The sequence below is a fragment of the Plectropomus leopardus genome, chromosome 13, assembly GCF_026936395.1.
Source record: "Plectropomus leopardus strain MGB_pleo_1.0 chromosome 13, ASM2693639v1, whole genome shotgun sequence".
NCBI lineage: Eukaryota > Metazoa > Chordata > Actinopteri > Perciformes > Serranidae > Plectropomus > Plectropomus leopardus.
The window spans coordinates 10316697-10338854 of record NC_142188.1 but is presented as its reverse complement, the minus strand read 5'-3'; the positions used below and the strand labels follow the sequence as shown (position 1 = coordinate 10338854).

Here is a 22158-nt window from a genome sequence, read left to right as displayed (position 1 = left end):
AATATTTTTAAGCTTGGTTGAATGTAAATGACACAGTTTACATGAGTCACTTTTGGGGTTTTTTAATTAGCCAGCGCAGATCTGCTTTTAACTGTCAGCAGGCCTCATATTATATTACGACCAATTTTTAGTCCCCACTTGCAAAGAAAACTCCCAACAAAAGCGGAGGATCTCAGCAGTGGATCGCCCCCTTTTTTATTTTTCTGGTTTGAAATTCAATGATATCAATGATGTTTCATCTAATGTTGCAATAGCTATTCATCCAGTGGAGCAGCTGCTTCAACCACAACTAATGAGTTTTATTTCGTGTGCGGCATTTCTGAGATTTTGATTATGATGAGTAATTTATCATGCTTGTTATGGAAGAGAAACACACATCTTTCCTTCGGCATAATTACACAAAATATTCTTAAATTCCTTCTGGTTTAATGCCGTGTCAGAGTTCCTGTCTCTCTCCTCTCCTCACATTTTACGAAGCGTTCCTCCTCAAAGGAAGAGCTGGCTTCACTGGAATATTTCCCCACAAATATCAAAACCATCCTGCGCTGTTAAATATGATTTTGTCATATTTATGAACCAAATATTGTGGGCATATATTACAGCATGTAACTTTTACTATGCTGGAGTCGTTTGAGATCAGTATTTTACTGTGTAGCGTGTCCCATGACAGCTGCTGTAGCTAATGACATTACCAGTCTGCTGTAGACTGCAGCAGCAGCAGTGTTGCTTACAGTGTATTGTGATACAGTAGTGCAATATTTGTCTTTTAAAAGGACTACACGATAGTTCTGCATGTTTTAGTTAAGGAAAGATAACTTTTTTTTATGTACTGGTAAAATGTGGGGCTAATTTGCTTCCATAACATGTCGTCTTTCAGACTAATGGAGAGAAAATGTTCAACGCGTGTACGTGTTTACGTTTTTTTTTTGTGTGTGTGTTTTTTTTAAGTTCAGATTTCTGTTCTGGACTTTAATGCAAACAGTGCATATGTAATTTAATAATTTCACATTTGCATTTTTAAACATAAAATTTCAGAGAACGCGTAACACAAAAAAATAATTGTAAAGTCATTTTGCCTGTTTTGGCAGACCAAAATGCAAAGATATTTAACTGAGGATATCTGAGATATTTAATTATGTAAAAACAGCAAATTCTCGCAGTTGAGAAGCAGGAAACAGATATTTTATATAGGGATGTGCACAAGTAGTCGTAAACTTATTTTTATAATTATTATTATTTTATGCGATTGTGTTCCCCCTACAAAAATGCAGTTGTAATAATCTTTTCCTATATATTAATTTTACTGAAGAATGCTGTTTTTGTGTGAAGAATGCTGTTATTTGTTTTTTTAGTGAGTTGTTGTCATGTTTTGTAGGGTAGTGTTGCAAATTGCCACACATTTCAGTAGCATTTAAAATTGGTTCGATTTGGTTATAGAGATATAATGATTTCAAATGTCTCTTGTAATATGTGTCATATTTCTTCAGACAATGTTTAACCGCAAAGATAAAAGACTGTTTCCTGGGTGTTTTTGTAGTTATGTACTAGTCGACTAGTCTAAGTTTAAACTTCCATTTATAGCATACATCAGGGAAATTATCAGGAACATCCTTAATTTTTTAATTTTTTTCCCAATAAGGTCCTTACAGGAGCTGTATGTGACATTCATGGTATTAATATAGCAAGAGAAAACTATTTGCCATGAAAAGATATAGTGGAATAATTTCGTCCTGAGCAGAGAATAAAGTCACGTTCCCCCTGTGCGTTTTGTAATCTGAGCTTCTCTGTTTGTGGTCGACGGTCCGGCGGCGTGTGCATGTGAGTCCCTGTGTGTGTATCCCACCGGCTAGCTAAATGCAGACACTCTGCACTGCGCTCATATGGTAATTACTACTTACAAAAACGCCACAACCCACAGTGTAATCCTAGAAGTGTAACGCCGTCCCCCTGAGGTAATCACTTTTAGCTCTGTCAGCACTGCAGCCATTGTTAACACTGCTATATTAGCACCATTAGCTGCTAGCCACCTATACGTTGAGTTGAGAGCCGTGTGCAGACAACCTAAATCGGACTCTGAATCATAAGACAGATAGATAAATAGATAGATACTTTATTAATCCCTCACAGGAAATGACATCTGTTATGGCAGTTCATTTACAGCTGACACAACATCACATAAAATAAAAGCACATCTGTAATTATCCACAGGAAAAGGATCTTCAAAATAAATACTAAATAATAAAAAATACTCACTTCTAAAAATACACAATCATAAGAAATACTATGTCATGTATAAAATTTCAGCGTGCGAAAGTGCAGTAGTAAATAGGCCCAAATGTTGTATAGAGCTCCTTAACACAATGAATCACGAACAGTTTAGTTTAAACCAGTTGGCAGCATTAGTTTAATTTCATGTCAGTGCAGCAAGAAAATTAAATTTTAAAGACTTTATACATGACATTATTGATATGATTTGTGTTATTTGAAATGATTTGTTCAAGGGAAATTCAGTGTCCATGAAAGAGGAGTCAGCTGCTCAAAGACTCTAAATTCATGAGTAATTCTTAGAGGAAGACGGACAGGAAGCAGACACAGATGTTGCAAAAGAGCATGATTTAATTTCATCATGTTTTGCATTAAAAACTTGCTGTCTGGCAGATGACTCTCAGTTTTCCCTTGTTTCCTTGAATGCATCAAAGGAAAAATGTCATTTATTCTCTGTGATGTATTACTAAATGTAATATTAGCAAATTTAAAGTCTTTGCAAGTTGATTTTGGGATGTTGTGAGTAGAAAACAATGGCTGCCTGGGAGCCAGTAAATCAATACAATCAAATCTAGCTGTTTGCTCCTTGACTTTTTTCTGCTGAACAGTTGTTTTATTTCACATCTTCAAAGATAGTATAAAAGCAAAAGCTCTGCACCGTAACTACTCATTTTGTTCTCTTTGCTCTCGAGCTCAGCTTGTAAAGTTTTTGATTAAAAGGGGTGCTGGAAGAATAATATTGCTGCACCTGACTGACAGATGTTTGTATGCTTTTGTCTTCGGAAAATCAACAGATATAGCTTTCTTTGAGTGCACTTCCCTTTCATTTGTGTGGCATCTGTCTTATCCCTTCGGGCCGTGATTCGTAACAAAGCACAATCCTACAAAGCCACACCAGTAACATACTGTATTGATTCACTGGAGTTTCTTTAATACCACCTTTGGTCAAAACAGTCCTTGAAAGATGAGTATGTTTCTATGAATATAGAAAGAAAGCGTTGCCGTGAAAAACCTCTCTGTAACTGATGGGTTATTGAATGTATTCCAGGCCACAAATGAGTTTAGCAGACCGTCCATTTTATATAATTGTCTTCCTGACATCAGGGGGTGGATGGCTCAAACCTTAAGTAGAAACATATTTTAATCATCGGTCCTGACCCTGTTGCACAAGCAGTTCGATCATTTCTGGACTCCAGTCATGTAACGCCTGTGTCTGAAAATGTAGAAATCTGGATTCCTGCTTGCATTTCAATTTGCATATTACAAACTGGTTCAGTCATGCTTCTTTAATCTCGGGAATGTTAGAAAGATCAGCCGCATATCCTGTCATCTCAAGACGCAGTGAAACTCATTCATGCCTTTGTCACATCCTGGTTACATTATTGTAATGCACTTTTTACTTGAGTAACTCAGTCATCCTTGAATTGTCTACAGCTGGAACAAACTTCTGCAGCCAGACTCCTAAAGAAGACTAGACGTATGCTAATTCTCTGCTTTTGTTTCTTTCAGCGAACTATCAGTACATTTTAGAATTGATTTTAAAATGACATTAGGTTGTGCATGGCAGAGCTCCAATTTACAGTATTTTGCTGGAGTAAATCCTCATATTTAGCGGCAGCAGTCACCAGAAGAAAATAGTCTCACTGTACCTTTCTGCAAACCATGAATAAATTACATTTGGACGTTTCATACGTATATAAACATTTTTAAAGTGACTAAATAGCCTTTATAAGCTTACTTCATAAGCAGCAGGTGAACCTAGGCGAGAGCAAAGCTGCAGACCACTGTTTAAAACCACCTGTTGTTTTTTTGGTGATCCTTTGTAGCATTTCCATCAGTGCTTGTGGCCCTAAATCTGTTTTTAGCAGCACACTGTGGCATTTCCTTGCTGTTTTCCTATCCCTGATTTTCCACCTGATTTTGTGCCTCCAAATGTGGCTAGTTTGAGCCAGAACATGATTCCTCACCATAGCCAAGAGGTTTTTGTGCCCAAACCTAACCACCAAAAGTCATAACATTTCAAGAGTTTTATTATGCTGTTGTACTATAAAGGATTTAATAACTATGTCAGTATTTGAGTTAAGGAATTGCATTTCTGATTCTTGTTTAACAGTTAATGCCACTAATTATAAGGTGCAGAGACTAAAACAGGTGCAGTTAACATTTTGTGTTTTACAACAATCCTGTTTTATTGTGTTTTGTATTCATATATACATGTTTTAGGTGATTCATTGTTCTTCAAATTGGCTGGTTGCCCTTTTCTCTAAAAAGATATACATAGCTTTAATTTGATGGGGTACATTGTCTATAAGAAGCAAAACATTAACTCAAATTATTTTTAAATACAGTATTTTCACCAGAGTGGCGATGGTAGTGAGAGCAGTGATTGTTTTAGATTGGCCATCCCCCTCCCGTCCAGCCCATTATACTAACAGTTGTGTTTTTTTAACATCCTTTTACCCATTCTGTTGTCACATTTTATAAACTCTGGACACAACTAGCACGCCTGTCTGTCTGGCCCATACCATTAACACAATTCATGTTCTCTCAAAATTTGTCAAATAACACATTTCTAAAAACGCTTACATTCTCATTACATACAAGCCAAAATTATGAATCTTTCTCATCTTACTTACAAAAGCTTGCACACAACATGACATAAAATAAAACCTAATTTTCAAAAACTTGAGTATAGTGTGTAGCCTCCACTGGGGCAAAAACAAAAGCAATACTGAAACAGCTGATGAGCATTTTTGAATGAACAGATCATCGAAATGTTGAGAAATATTGGATTTTCTGTAAATTGTGTAAAACAGACCAACCACAGCTGATTCCACTCTAAATCTGACACATAGCCAGATGTTGCAAGTTCTTTCAGTTACATGAAATTTACAGTTTATGGACTGATTGTGTTCAATGTGGATACAAAACAACACAGAGGAGATTGTATAGATTAAAACAAAACTGTGCAGTGTAGCAGAGGCCAAATTATATTGACTAAACCTTCAAAAACACTAAATCCTACAATTCCCACAATGCAACTTGAGAGTGTCTTTCATTAGGGCTCTCTTGGGTAGTATAATCTAGACGCCCCCAGTTTGTAACACAAGCTTGCTGTTTTAAATTTGTATGTGTGCAAGCTCAAACTGAGACAACCCGAGAGACATCACAACACCACAGAAGACATTATTAAATTAAATACGTGTTGTTCCTTTAATGCCGATACAGAGCATCCAAAGCAGGGTTCCCGTGGATCCTTTAAAAGTCCTCAAAAGCATTGAATTAATTAATCAAAAATAAGACCTAATTGGTTTAAAAATGTCTTAAATAAATCTTTCAAAAGTCTTAAAACTGTTCAGACATTGGATTTTATGTTTTTTTCTGATGCTGCATTGTAAAGTCAATATGTAACTGGTAATATCTTTAATTTTTATTATCATTATTATTTTTAGTATTGTTGTTGTTATTTTAGATATATAAAATCTATTAAAATACCCTTGCATGAACATCACCAAAAAAGTCTTGGTTTTTGTAAAATTGTTCTTAAATTTCATTCCAAGTGGCATTAAAAAAGTCTTAAAATGTCTAAACTCTAACATGCCTTAAGCCGAAGGAACCCTGATCCAATGTACAGCACTAAATATTGTACGTAACTATTAGTATATGCTATCAGTTTACTGTATGCATTTATTGAGTGCCGCAGTGACTGAGTAGTTATAATGTCAGCTGTCCTGCAGAGCAGTTATGACCCTGACACTATTGTAGTTTATGAGGTCAGGAGCTTTACAGCTTGTTCTGAAAATAATCTGCCACACCACAGCTGTTTGATCAACACGCTGCGCTGCCACCAGGAGAGCACTGACTGACTGACTGACAGAAAATAGAAAAGAGATCCTGAGAGAGAGACAAACAAATTGCATAATGTCCTCACAGTATCTGGCAGCAATGCAGCCACAGCCCCAACCAATTAGAAAGCTTACGTAAAGATAAAGACGCCCTTTATTTGAAAGGTCGGGTTGTGAGAACAAAAGGATTTTTTAAAGTGTACACTCAGTGTACATCACATGCACACACACACCGACATGCATACTTTACAACGCCTTTGTACAGTTATTAATGCCCTGCGGCTCTCTCTCCAAATTGAATCTAATCAAGCGAAATGCTGCGAGGGTCCTCGGGAGAAAGAGCAGGTCTGACGGTGACCGCTTACAATAAAATCCCTGACATTTGGAAACAAAGCTTGCTCTACCTCTGAGCTGTAATTGCGTGTGACAACTACTGCAATCTTTGATGAATGTGAGCGGTGTGATATGCACATGCACGAATGCAGGAGTATGTGTGTTAATACATCTGTGGGCTTTGTGGCACCTACCTCCTCCACATAAAGTCTCTGTGTGTATGTATGTGTGTGTGTGTGTGCGCGGGTGAGGTTGTGCACGATGGATGAATGGTTTTAATAATTTCTTTTGAAGTGGTCGTCATATTGGAGTACAGTGGAACTAATTACGCTGATTGTCGGGAATGCAGCTGCTGTAAATATGTTATGAATGGTGTCCTTCCTGCCCTGTTTCTGCTGCACATTTATCAACCTCTAGCTTGATAAAATAACAGCAAAGAGAAGGGGGGGGGGCATTTTTTAAATAAACCCTGCCTGTTTTTGTCTTCAGGAAGACAAGGTGAAAAGCTTGCCTAGTTAGCCACCCCTGAAATATTAACTTACCAGCAGAAATTCCCATGAATGTCATGTCCAAGGGCTTTGTAAAAGCAGACAGGACAGTGAATAATTCATGTAGAAATCGTGTTTCAAACTGCCTGACTCTGCTTCATCAACTGTTGAACCGTGTAGTCGGCTGTGTAAGCTAGAAAAATATTAGCACTCTATTTTCAAACAACACTCTACAAAATGTGACATTGACTGTAAGCTTTAAGGAACAATGCACATGCATAATTTGTTTTTTTTATTTGGCCACTTTCCAGTTAGTGTGCAGTACCGCAATGTGTTTTGTTTGACCTCTGCTGAGGTTAGGTGTCAGTTTATTAAAATATAATCACCATAGTACAAGATTAGAAACAACACACACACACACGGGAGCCCTTAATAAAAAAAAAAAAAAAACATATTTTATCATACTGTATTTTATTATTATATAAAGTCACCTCATATTCATAATAATAGTAGAGAGCTAAAAAAAAAATAGGCAATTGATCGATCTGTTGATCAACAGAAAATGAATCAACTGTTTTTTATTAGTTTTTAATCATGTGAGTCATTTTTTATCAATATTCCCCAAAATTATGTTGTTTCAGCCTCCCAGAAGTTATTATTTCCTCATTTTCTAAGTCCTCTATAATTTTAAACTAAATAAATCAAATATAACATTTTTTAAAATCAAATACTCCCATTAATATTGTGACTATATTGTAGGTTGAGTATGGGTGTTTTCACAAAATATTTACACAAAATATTTATAAAAATGGTCATCAATAATTTGATAAAAAATTCCCAGTTAAAGGCAAATAACAGAACAGCTGACACAGTCTGATGAGTTCAGATAATTTTAGCCCCATGACCGACTAATTGATGATGAAAATAATAATAAATAAGCTGCAGGGCTATATTATATTATGTGAAATATCTCTTTGTGTGTGGTGTTACTTGTCTGTCATAATGCATAATGTCAATACTTGTGCAAATATCCAGATAATTTCCTTTCAGTGTTTTTGGTGAGTAATATTCATGCCTGTTTGAGACAAAACTAATGAGAATTATCTGAACATAGAGCTCCTGCAGAGTCATCCAAAGTGAAACACTGCATCTAAATATCATCTTTAAATATTGGAAAATGTCTCCTCTACACCTTCAGACTGGCTCATTAAAGCATTTCTCTCCTAAAGTGTCTTATTTAACCAGTTCCATCTCCCGCTGCATAAACACATAATAATTGAGCATGTAGTTAGTTATAGATTATTATATTTTTGTAACTGTGTGTGGGTGGCAGAAGATGTTCGGTTATAATTAAGCAGGACTGCATAAGAACTGTGATTTAATCAGCATCAGTAACCTGTAGCCTTACAGTTAAGTCTCTGTGTTATTTGCATCACACATTGTAAGAGGAGAGTTTTATTAAAGCAGAATAAAGAGGCTACATTTATTAAAATTTACAGTATATTCTGCTGGTTCAGTATTTGTTTAAGAGGCAAATATATGCAGGGGACAATATTGTGAACAGATGTTGTTATTAGATAAATAAAACATTTTTAGAGCCAGTTCTGTAAGTGTCTTGTAGGTTTTAAAGACTTGCGGTAAAATGTTGTTCTCTAATTCCTGTCATCAAATTGAGGCATTTTCCTGTAGTGACTTGGAATATTTCTCATTCAAGATTTTTTTGATCACATTTCAATTTGATCGAGCGTATGTGGAACATGCTGGTGCCGGTTATCTCTGTACACACATTTGCTATATTGGGAACATTTACACATCCCCTGAGAAATATTTGTGCACATTCTGCACTAAGCTATACAGCTTTCTCACTTTGAAGGAGCTATATTGTACATATTTGTTTTGGTATTTTTTCTATTATCTATCTATTATTTTTTTAATATTTTGTATTGTAATGTTTCTTGTCTCTATGTATGTTTTTGACTTGATAATACTTCTTCTTAATATATTTGTTGCATGTTTACCCCTTTGAAACCTGATTAAATTGGCTTGATTTCTTTCAAAAACATGTGAAGAAAGTATTAAGCCAATTAAAGAAGAAATGACCCAAAAAATGAGCAAGAATTTTTTTTTTTTTAAATACAAAAACATTAGAAAGAAAGGAAAAGACAAAGAAAGAAACATTTGGAAAAAGTGCTTAAAATTGTATAATAATTCTGTTACATACATTTAAATATGGTGCTTAAGATTATAATATTTTGGAACATGACTTTAAATATGCAATTCTCATAATTATAAATACAGGGTTTCCCTACCTTTTTTGTCTTTCTTCCCTAGACATTTTCCCCTAGCGTTTAAAAAAATGATTTTAGATGATTGCAATTTGTGAAACATTTCTTATCAGGTTGCTAATTGCCTTTTTTCCCTGTTTTTAAATGAAATTGCACCAACTGGCTCAGGGTTCAAAGTTTAAATACTTGCAAAAGGCATCTGAAAGCACAATAAAAGTGATGTCACTCCAGGTTTGAAGGGGTTAATGTATGCACCAAAGACCAAAGGAAATTTATTGTTTATTGTTCGTAAAAACCTACTTGGTAATAAATCAAATTCGGATTCTACTTTTGTTTATGACCAAATAGTGCTAATAGTGCTGTTTAGTGCTAATGTTAACATGCTAGCAGGCTAAACTAAGTTGGTGAACAGGCCAAACAGCTGCCAAATATCAGCATGTCTTCATAGTTACTGTGAGTTTGTGAGCAGGCTGGAGCTCTGCTGTACCTCGGTAGCTGTAAACTCGTAGTCTTAGTCTTATGTGGTTTAATATTAACAGTTTGAGTTGTTTATCAGCTTATCTTCCTGTTTTTTATAGTAGTTTATTGTGTTAGTTTAGTCTGTACTTCCTGTCCACGGGTTTCGTTGCCAGTTAGTTGTCACAGGTGATAATGCATCAGTCAAACTGACATGTTGTCGGTGAAATATTAATTACACACCCACATCAGAAGCAACACACCCAATGCGGCAGTAACATTTTACTCCCTGAGTAAAACAGTGAGCTTTGCTATCGGCTAACTGTGCCAGATTACTACAGTCGATCTAGAGGTCAGAGATCTTTCCTTGAACTTGCTTATTAATAAAGAAAACTTGTCAATCAAAATATGAAAGTTGTCGACATTCCTCTTGTCACTCCAACAGCGATGCATGTCAAGCATTTCAAACATGCAGCTCCGCAACATGAAAGGGTGCTCTGTCAGTTTGGTAGAGTGCTTTATTATGACAAGAAAAGGGTGTGAAACTTTTATGAAACAGTTTAAAGTCACAGTGATGCAGCAAATTTGGAACCTGTTGCTTCCTGAATGTGATGCATTTCCTGAAACACACATCTGGATGGGATATAAGGCAGCAAGAAAGAGGAATATATGTTGAATTAGGTGACAGAACTGTGCAAAAATAATAGCTTTGCTTGCTACGAAGCAAATTGTAGCAAAGATGGATGTATTGCTTTCCAGGAGTTATTGAAAAATTGTAAAAAAATAAAATAAAATAAAAAACATTCCCTGCTTGATTTCTCAAGGCAATATGTTCATGAAAAGTTTCTAACACATATTTACCTTCTTGAGATTTATATGGTACTCACCAAGAGTGACAGTACAATAATGTCTAAGATCTCAAACATCACAGGCAACCTTGCAGTTTAAGGCCAAGTGTGAGGAGTAAAAGGATCATATTCAGAGCACACTGGCAGTAGATGTGCCAGAATATAATAGTAGCCAAAGAATGATCTATGAGAGAGAATAAAGTAATAAAATATGAAGAGAAATAGTGGAGTGAATGTGTCATGTAAAATTAAACGCTGCCATTCTCTACAAATCTTACAGGAGCACTTGGAAAACAAAACGTTCCTGTGCAAAGATTTCCCCTTTGAATGCTGAATTTAACTACGTGTAGCCTCCGTGGAGCCTCTAACTTTGTGTCTTTTGTGTGTTTTTCAGGCCAAGAGGAGGATGGCCGGAAGGTTTTGGTCCTCAGTTACCCTCAGTATTGCCGTTTCCGCTCAATTTTGGCGCGGCTCAGAGAGCAGCCGTCCTCTCTGCTCATAGACCACACAGTGCTGGCGCTGGGCGGCATCGCTGCGTTGGGCGGCAGCACGAGGATCCTGTACTGCCGGGACACCTTTGACCACCCAACCCTGCTGCAGAACGAGAGCATCTGTGACGAGTTTGGTGAGTTTGGCAGCTGGCGATTTGATTGTAGCCTTTAGATAAGTTATCGTATTAGCTCATCTGCGATGCCAACAGCCATCACAGGGCGGTTTATGGCAGTTGGAGTGTCGCACATTGAGCCCATGAAACATCAAACTCCTCATGTCCCGAGCTCTGGACGTAAGCATGCACTTAAAACTCATTCTCACAGTACGGTTCATCTCAAACTTTCAATTATGTCATTTTGGTTACCGTGACCATTTGTTCAAGTCTGCTTTTAGTGGAAAATGGACAGTGTTTGCTTTTTTTGGGCCAAGCAATTTAGTTCCATTGTGTGAAATCAGAGAAATTGTACTCGAGTCCATTTAAAATTCTAATTTGTGTAATGGCTGGCTATCAAAACAAAGACCATCAAAGGGCAAAGAAAAGGGAGCGACTGTAACATTCATTTTCCAGTGCCAAATTCAGCTGATGTCCTGTGAAAAACACATTTGTCTCCAAAACAACAGCATTGCTTGAGCTGAGAAAAACAACCCTGTTTACAGCTTAATGACAACACACTTGTCATATAATACAATGAGTTTTTTTAAGGGGAAGAGTACCAATTTTATGCATCAAAGCATGGTTGCTAATCTTGGGGAGTACTACTACCTGTTTAAAAACAGTAGTATACAGTAGTATAGAGCTGTGCAAAGACTACGCATTTGAAAATGATAGAAAATCTGAGGATTTTTAGTTAAACTTCTGTGGCTTAGCTGCTAATAGCACAACACACCCAAACTTTGCAGTTGAGTTACACATTTTGAAAAGGAAGAAGAATGTGCTGAATAAAAAGACAATATCTTTAGTTCTGCTGCATTGATTTGATTTGACTCCATTTTTCTCAGACTGTTTGCTGCGAGTCAGTGTTATAGGCGTGTAATGCTAAATCGGTGGTGTACCTTTTTAAACGGTCTGTTCGGCTTAAGAAATACAACGAAAAACTGCATGTAGTGGTCACAGTTACAGTGATCAACAACTTATATGAGTTAAAATGCTTCTGACAGAATACAAATGCAGTTTAAGTAATTTGCTTTTAGTAATCAAGAATCAATCAATCTTGTTTTTTTACATAGCACCTTTCAAACTAGTCAAATGTAATTCAAAGTGTGTTTTACTGTTTGATTGAAGAAACAAAAATAAACAGAAACAATATGGAAAACAATATTGTGGAACAGCTAAAAAAGAAGAGTTAGAGGAGTCCACTTTGGGACTTTTTATAAATGATAACACATATAAAAGAACATTTAAAACTACTCTTTTATATAAAAAAAACATTAAAAAAAATACTTTTTTTTTTTTTAAACTTTACTCCCATTTTACTTTGCCTTGTGGTGACCTGTCTGCTTCCAGCTTGCTACCTGAGGCTGGTGCACATTGAAGTCATGACGGATAAAAGAAGGTCATTTTCTTTCAATGGGAAACTCCTGGAAGCTTTTTAAAAAGAAAAAAAAGGCCAAAAACATGCCAGTAAGACACAGCAGCAGAACTCGGTGTTCCATATCTCAAACAAGACTGCAAGTGTATTAATAATACCTGGTCACGCAATGATTGTTTAAACAGCTGTACTGCACTTTGAAACAGTCAATAAAAGTTCCATTACTTGATATTAATGTAATAAATACAAGAAAGTCAATTAGACGGCATTCTAAAAATAAAGAAAAATGAAAGAGCTGTATTATTATCCGCTTCTAGTGACCAGCTTGACCCGCACAGATGTAATCACTGTGAGGTTTCCACTGTTTAATGATTTTCTTATTTCAAACAGTAAATGAACACTCAAACGTCGCTGTGTGGGATTCGGAGGAATACGTTGGCAGAAAAAGACTATAATATGACAAGTATGTTTTCTTTGGTGTACAATAACCTGAAACTAAGAACTGTTGTAATATTGCTACCTAAAAATGAGCCGTTTATTTTAGCCTCCTCTCCGATGAGCTGGATAGCATCAGAAAAACGCTGATTTTTACATAAAACTGCTTTTTTTCATTGTTTTTACTGATTTAAACGACCTGGTATGCTGTTTTGGAGAGAAAGACACCTCTGCGGATAATTCGAATCCTGGTAAAAAACCTCCCCTGAGCAATGAACACGACTAGATGCCGCCAAATCCTCCACACCTTTAATCCTTAAATATTTTTAAAGACAACAATAAAAGTCACCAAATTTGGAGATAAATGGTTTTCACTTGATGGTTACAAAACAACCCAAAACTTAGTTGTTTTTTTTATAATACTATAATACTCTGTGCACTGGCATAAATGTAACGTAGACAAAAGAGTGTTCAAAAGAAATGGATATGATTATTTTTGCATGGCTGTAATTTGGATTTGTGTGGAGATTATTAGTTTGTGTGATGCGGTCTCTTTTTGTCACTTTTCAATTTGTCCTTTTTGACTTCTCATCACCCAAATTACTTGAAGCAATTTAAACTGAACAAGCTTTTCATCAGTTCTCTTTTAGTTTGGTTAATCAGGACAAAAACTCAATACAGCACAAGTGACCATCATTTGCTTTTTCAGTATGTTTTTCATTTAGTCTCAGTTTGTCTCCAGAGGGTCTTTCTGTTTACGCACGCAAGTGACCGCCATTCAAACACCGTCATTAGTCACACCTATGAAAAGCATTCTGTGGTTCCAGTGAGGAATTTCGAAGTGCTGGAACATGTCTATTTGCCATTCACTGTGCTTTTCCCCGCCGCTCATGAATCCACACATTTTATTAACCCCGAGCTGGGCTAAAACAATGGAGTAATGTGATTCATCTCTCTTTATATTTCCTCTGCTCGGGTAGCACGGTGGGGCTCAGCAGGCTCTTGTGCAGCATCAATTTGACATTCACAGTAACGGCTCCTCTGGTCAAAAGTCATTGTTTTTCTTTTCCTGTAAATTTGCCAGTAGGTAATTGCATTTTAAGAGAGCTGTAGAGGTGAGACCAGAAGGGAAAACGGTTTTAGGCGTTGGAAAATAAGTTATGAATAGTAACGCTAACATCCTGTGGCTGCTGTTAGCTCATTCACTTGGCTCAATAATGCCATTCCTCTGTGAGCCACATTTAAGCTAAAGGTTTATTTTCAGAGCTTAAGGGAGTTATACTTTTTTTTTCTTTCTTTTTTTTTTTTACAAAGGCAACCAGATTTCTAATGTTATTCACATGAAGGTTTACTAGGTTCGAAGCGGGCTTTTATTTCTGCTTGAATTGCTGCTAGGAGACTTGTTTGTGATTTGTTTCAAAACAGCAGAGCTATGTAATTTCCATCAGTCTGCCAAGAGCACCAAAGCCTCAAGGGCGTCTTACTTATAGGCCCAAACACACACATGAATGTTTGCACATATAGAAACATACACAGCTGCTGAGCAAAGGGCCGTTTACAGGCGAAAAAAAAGCTATAAACGCCATATTAAATCCACCTTTATTAGGATAAATACCAGCACTGTGGACACATAAGAAATAGTACTGTGCAGCTGTGAAATATTAAAAAGTTAAAAATTGATCTTGGGAACAGTTTCTTCTATGCTTCTTTCCATGCTAATTCTGACCTTTTGGATTCAGCTAAATCTGCTGTGGCAGCTCTAATAGCCGTCCGTCTTGTCTAGGCTAATTCATGAAAAGTATGTCAGGCTACCGCAGGGGGTCGAGAGGACGAGAAGGCTCCGGGAGGGAGGAAAAAAAAGTGCTATTGCAGATTTTCAGCAAGCCTGTTGGTTCAGTATTGTGTGAAATGAAGCCATCAGATGAAAGCCCGCTGGTCTATTTTTGATAGCCTTAATGTCCTGTCTTTTTTTCTTTTCTTTTTTTTAGCAGACACTATAGGTGTTAAAATATAGGCCTCTACCAAACAGTTGAGATGTTTCGTCATGGTAATGGTAAAACATACAGAAAAACATTTGAATTATTTCATTTTTTAATTAAATTTTTACTTTTATTTGGCACTATAAAACCACAACAAAAGTACAGCAGATTAGATGAGTGGGTGCAAAACCCTATAAATGGCTAGAGATGTCTTACCTACATAAACAATGCAAACATAAATATGAAAATATGAAATTAACATCAGAAAAATAAAATAAAAACATTATGTAAGCCAATTAAACAAAATAATAAGGGAGAAAAGCGGACTTGAAGTAACACATTAGATTCAAACACCACAGAGAAAAAACTCATATTCGCACTAGTTTGGTGCTCAGGCCCTAATAATCATAATGATCATCATAATAATATATTGACAATTTTTTATTATTTTTTTTTAACTTTGCATGTTTTATTTATTGTGTTTATTTATTTGTTAATTTCCAGGGAATCTACTTTTTCTTTTTATTTATTTTCTTCTTTTGTTGCTCACTGCCTTCTTATTATGTTTATCAAAGACATCAGGCCAGTTTGTCCAGGTTTCAACGAATTAAAACAATAGAGCAGCTAAATGTATCAATTATACCTCTCTCTTAATGCTAATTTGAAAGTGTCATTTCTCATGTTTGATTGGCTCCTCATCGGAAATTGTGGTCAGCCATACTAGAATATCACTGTTTCTATATGCTAATTTGAATGTACAAACCCCCGTGTTTGATTGGCTCCTCCTCAGAAGGCGTGGTCAGTAACACTAATTAATATGTCTCTCTTTATGCTAATTTGAATGTACAAACCCCCGTGTTTGATTGGCTCCTCCTCGGAAGTGTAGTCAGCCAATCAAACACGGGAGATGGCACATTCAAATTAGCATAAAGACAGACATATTAGTTAGTGTGGCTGACCACGCCTTCCGAGGAGGAGCCAATCAAACACGGGGGTTTGTACATTCGAATTAGCATAAAGAAACACTTATATTCTAGTACGGCTGACCACGATTTCCGATGAGGAGCCAATCAAATAAGGGGGATGGCACATTCAAATTAGCATACAGAGAGACATATTAATTAGTGTTGCTGACCACGCCTTCCGAGGAGGAGCCAATCAAACACGGGGGTTTGCACATTCAAATTAGCATAAAAAGAGAACTATAGCTGAATCCGACGACTTTTTGCCAGCTTGCAGCATCACCGTCACTGACGCAGCACTTACAATAACGATATAAGGTTATATTGTCGGCAGCATGTGTTAAGTTGGATAGTGTCTGCTAGTTACAGATGATTATACATTTTCTGGGAGGCTGTTGTGGTTCGCCGGGCTAATTGAGTGTCACTGGGTAGGCTGCTGCTGAATGCCCAGCTAGCTGTCGCGATCATCCTGTGGGCTGCTGTGATCACCGGGTGGGCTGTGTCCGCCCACTGAGCACACACAGCGACCTCTATGTGTTATTCAAATTTACATATCACATATAATAAAGTTATTAGGGGCTGTCATGTTGTGTGCTAGCTAACATTAGCTAGCACAGTCAGTTAATAAAGAGTTGGATTTAATCATTACTGACCTGTTGCATATGGAAGAAATTTAAAAAAATATCCTCCTACCTGGAAAGCGTGGACAGCTGTACTCAGCTCTGTCTCTATGCTAATTTGAATGTGTGACGTGTTCGCGCATGCTAATTAGCATAAAGAGAGACTTTAGTCAAGAGGCCACCATATGATGCTCAGACCCTAATAACATTGAAAATATAATATCTTTGAGTATTGTCAAAAGCAAGCGCTCTATAAATAAATGTGTTATTATTAATATTATTATTATTATTATTATTATTGTTATTATTATTATTAACAACAGTGATTATTACTACTTTTTATTTAAAATAAATTCTACATTTCTTATTTAAGCATCACTATCTTTACCATAAAATGACAATTCAACTAATTGGTTGAGCATGACTTTAGACAGTTAAAAATAAAAAAAAGCATACTTATGAAATTATTGTAATCATGTTTTTAAAGATTTTTGACCCTATATTGGACAATTATTATTATTATTATTATTATTATTGTTCTTTTTCTTCTTCTTCTTATTATTATTATTATTAATAATAATAATTGTACATACATACAATGTATGTACATAAAGACTTCTGAAACTATAACATGTTTAGCTAGTTTAGTTTAGTTTACAAATTTAGCTACCTTTGAAAATCCCAACACACAGAGCCCCATTGTGTTGAATGACTTTTCTCCTATAGGGGGTGAACTGAAAAGGCAGATTATTTAAATATATAGTGACATCGCATGGATTTTTATTGAGCTTACCATACCTAAACTGAACGGTAGAGATAGCTTAATAAGGTTAAGTTCAAATTTTTCATTAGGATGTGGCGACTCAAAATGTGCTCTACCAAACGGTTGAACAGGATGTTGAAGTATTAAGGAACAGCACCACAGTAGGTGCATGTATGTCATAATCATGTACAGATTTATTATATAATCAGCATATTTTCATTGGAGCGTGCTCTTGTTCTGATTTATCTGTATAGCTAGAGTAATGAAACATCAGCCGGCTGCTTCTGTGCACATAATGACTTTGATATCTCCAATATTTGCTCTCACTTTATTTCTCCGCTATGACAATGACAGTTAACAGAGACTCTGCTTTATCTAACTCGATCTATATTCATGTTTTCTTTCTCGTCTGCGTCACCGCTGTGCTTTTGAACCAGCTTGAGCAAAACTGCGGTTGCGTCAGTCACCAGATCCTAAGTCCTGTGATCCATATTCATGTTCAGCATCGCCTGTCACCCCTGCAGCTGCTGTCCTCGCGGGGAATGACACAGTTTTTGTTTATAATTATCACGCATTCTCTGCCAGCATGGATTGATTATGCTACTTTGTGTCCCCAATATAATTTCATGCCAGGAGGAATGTAATATTACGGCTGCACAGTTGCAGAAAAGAAAGTTGTGTGGAAGACCTTGCCGGCACACATATTCTTTAGAGTACCTATTTTGTGCGCACTAAACAAGCTCTTATATAAACCTATGGATAAAGGTCTTACATACTGTACTGTACTGTAATAATATTGGCTCTACTGAGGCTCCTGTGCTGTGAGAAAGGGATAGTTTGAGTGGGCCAGGCCTTTGCAGCGCTGAGTGACAGATGACAAGGTTCAAGGTTTTGTTATTAGCTGTCGAGAATTACTCAACAGTCATTTGGCATGGATACTGTTGTGTGTGCTGCAGAGCACTAAGATAAACATTTGTGAGCTCGACCTGGAGCTGCTGCTTTTTATGATATATTTAAACAAGATGTACATGGCAGGGCGTCTTGACAGATACTCAGCTGGATGTCTTTTAAAGGAGCAGTTTGCAGGATTAAGTGGCATCTAGTGGAGAGGATTACAGATTGCAACCAGCTGAAACTTCTTCCAGTTAGGACTCCTTCAGTTTCATTGTTTAGGAGGTTTTTTGCTGGGGGCTGAATTATCTGCAGCAATTTCCTCTTCTCCAAAAGCAAACAGACTAGGTCATTAAAACTGCTTAAAACAAAGAATAAACACTGAAAATCAGTGTTTCTCCTACGCTGTTTGGCCTGTCTGCAACAAGCATCTGCTAATGTATATTCATCTTTTTTCTCTGATAACTTGGGTGCTCACTTTTTTGTCTGATCCAGACATTCAGGAGGTTTTTTACTGTGAGCCGAATGATCAGCAGAGGTCTCTTCCTCTCCAAAACAAACAGAGCAGGTGACTTAAACAGGTAAAAACACTGAAAATAGCTTTTCTTTTTTCTTGTTTTGTGTATGCTGCTTGTTGCGGAGGGGCTGCTAACTACGTTGGCAGACACAAAAACACAAATGGCCTTATTTAGAGCCAGTGTTTGTTTTTCTGTTCAGTGCTACTAAAGAAACATGGTGATCGCTGTAGATGAGGACCCGCTCTTTTTGTAGATATATATGGCTCATACTAAGGTAACAAAAACATTACATTTCTTATTTTCAGGTGATTATACATTAAAGAAAACATTCTTATTATATCATGTTCAATTTTTACTAATATATCCCTTTAGATCCTACAAACTGGCCTTTTGGAAAAATATTATGACCAACATATTTCTATTATTCTCAAGTTATTCTCCCAAACTTCTGACCTTCCTCTCCCCTCCCTTCCCCCACTCCTTCAGAAACCTAACACCCCTTTTGTGCACATTGCTTAAATCAACAGTATTTTGGAAGTTAGTGAGGCAATCATGTTTGAGGCAAAGCAGTTGAGGGGAGCTGCCCCCCCGCTCTTCTTGCTCTTTTTCATTTGTCCTATATTCCCCAGGTCTCTTTCCTTGGCACAGAAACTATATATTTCATGCTCGGCTCAGTGTGTTTTGTTTGAAATATCTCTCACTCAGTGCTGGTTTGATTTTTATTAAAACATTTTCAGTGCAATCCTTTGGAATCCTTTTGCTGTAATCCTCCAGGGTGGGAGGAGTACAAAAAAACAATTCAGTGCTTCAGTATATTAACATTGTCCAGATGCACTGATCATAAACAGAATTGCGCAGTCTATTTTTGTAATGTGGTGCGTGTGTGTGCTAGTTTTGGTACATCTGTGGCTGCTTTGTGTGTATTTACGAGGGTGTTTCTGCATGTCTGTGTTAGTTGCATCTGTGTTTGACAGGAAAAAAGGAAAGATTTCCTGTTTGGTCACTCGCCCTGAAACTGATACTCAAATTTAATGGAGAAGGAGAGATGAGAAAAAGCAGTAAACATGCTAAAATCTTAACCCCGATAATATCTTTAAAAACATTCAGTCCTGCTGGCTTGATTGGGCTGGGTCACCAGATGAACACACAGGATGATGTCATTGTTTCCACAACTTGAACCACTTTCTCGCTCGCTCTTTAAACATGAAATCAGATTAGATGTAATATGCATACGCCAATATCGTCCCATGACAGCCCCGTCTGTTAATGTAATAGGCAAACTGCTTGCTAAGCTCATGTTTTCCCATCTCCGCTGCAGATTTGTGTTAACCACCAGCCCATGAATTTTTCATTGTCCATATGTCGGTGGTATACAGGGGCCATGGAGGAGAAATTTAGAGGAGAAAAGAGCACATGTTGTAGCTGTATAGTCACATTTCATAATCAGGACATGGACTCTTTATAACAGTAAATTCAACATCTGAAAAGCCGCTTATGTAGTATGTTGTCATGTCCTTGCGTATCTGTAAAATTATGTTTTTACAAGAAATGAAAGCTACATATTTTTACACCACATGCATATAAGTTGACATGCTATGCTGTAACACGCTGTGAGCAGGATGTGTTTATTTATCGCTGTAATATGCAATATATGCACAGGCGGAATTTATTTAACTAAAAGCACTTTCTTCCACTGGCATCAGCAGCATTAGCACGACTCTTGGGCTGAATAAGGCACAATCTTCCTGATTATCCCTATTATGTCATCAGCAACACACCAGCTCTACACATATTGCTTTGCATTTGCCGCTTATCTATTTTTAGCAAACGGGGCAGAGAGATAAATAAGCATCTGGCAATAGGCAGGAAGCTTTTCAGAAGTCTGGACCCGTTATTTACAGTGCAAAGGTTTCTCAGAGCAGCAGCGAGATGATCGGGGGATAATTGACTAGTGGAGGAAGAAAGAACACCCAGGTTTAGTCTCGGTTCAGTTACAGGATCATAACATGTCATCCTATTTTTGTGTCCCCCACTTTTCACAGTTTTATTTCCTCACTAAAAATTTCTCTTAACAGCCTTTTCTAACTGTCCAGCTGTCAAACCTCTCATGAAAGGAGAGGGGAATTGATAAAAATGTTGATACACTCAACAAATTCGCCTTCAACTATATATTACCTCACACGTTTACAGCAATAAGCTTAAGAGCAGCAGTGAGTAAATTGCAATCGTTTGCCTCTCAAGCTACAAACTCTTTCCCCTCTGATATGCAGAGGATGTGTCTGCAGCCTGAGACGAAGACTGCAGTCACTCCAGGCTGCTGCAACCGCCGAAAAACAATATAATTGGTATATTTTTATTTTTCTAATAAAAGATGCTAGAATTGAGCATCAATCAACCATCAATGTGATAAGGTGGTGAAGGACAATATTCTTTTTTAGTGAAGATCCCCACACAATATTATGTGATTTTATAATGATAATATGGAGCTAAAAAAGTGACAGTAAGTTTGACATTTTTTAGAAACTGGATTTAAAAAAAAAAAAAAACTTCAGACAAACACAGACATTCTTGATTTTATTTAACTTTTTAATTTATTTTTTAAATTTATTGCATTTTTATGTGTTTGTATGTTTGTGTTTTTTTCCAGTGACATACTTTTTAGGAGTCAGGTTTTCATCTGACAATTTTTTCACAGTTTTTTTTTCTATTTTAACTTCCTGACACTGTTTTAGAGAGGAGAGGAGGAGATCGAGGGGAGGGGGCAAGGAAAGCGTGATTTACATTCAACCTGAGAAAAAGGCTCTTCTTTAGCTACAGTCCTCAAAGCCTTACATAAAGAAAAAAATCCAAAGATTTTCATTGAAAGACGCATCAGAATGCAAAAGAAAATAAATAAATATGCATGTGTTTTATTTTCAGTGGAAGTTTTTTAAGTGCAAGTATTCCTTTTTTCAATGCTTTACTGTCACTGTTCAAATGCTGCAGAATAATGTATTAATGATGCTGTAATTCACAAAGCATTTTGTCTTTTCTCTTTTATTGCACTACTGTTTTTTGGAAATCGGGATATTAATAATGTCATGAGATGAGATTTATATAATCTTGTAGATGGCAGGAAATAGCATTTACAAACCAAACCTTTGACACTAAATATTTTACACATTTATATTATAGATTTTCTATCAGACTCTTCATTCTGCTACAGTAAAAAAAATCTCTTTTCAGTCTTTTTATAGGTGATCCAACACAGCAAAATCACATTTTTATTGTCCCACTATCATCACACCTTATTGCAGCTGTGAGTGTTTTGAAGTCTCTCCCCGCTGCTGCATTTGTAGATACTCCAACATCCCAGATTTAAGAGTTAACTATAGAGGAGTATAATTATCTGCCAAACAGAAACATTTTAAATGAAAGTAACAAATTATCCTATTTGATGTGTGGTTTTT

At 36.6% G+C, this 22158-nt stretch overlaps 1 protein-coding gene across 1 annotated transcript in view; it reads left to right on the top strand.

Moving 5' to 3' along the window:
* The window catches only part of arid5b (AT-rich interaction domain 5B), a 103121-nt gene that overhangs the window by 34018 nt on the left and 46945 nt on the right, over positions 1–22158 (top strand). Inside the window, exon 4 of the mRNA XM_042501829.2 lies at positions 10915–11145. Coding sequence (XP_042357763.2) covers positions 10915–11145 — 231 coding nt within the window. The remainder of the gene's footprint in view (positions 1–10914; positions 11146–22158) is intronic.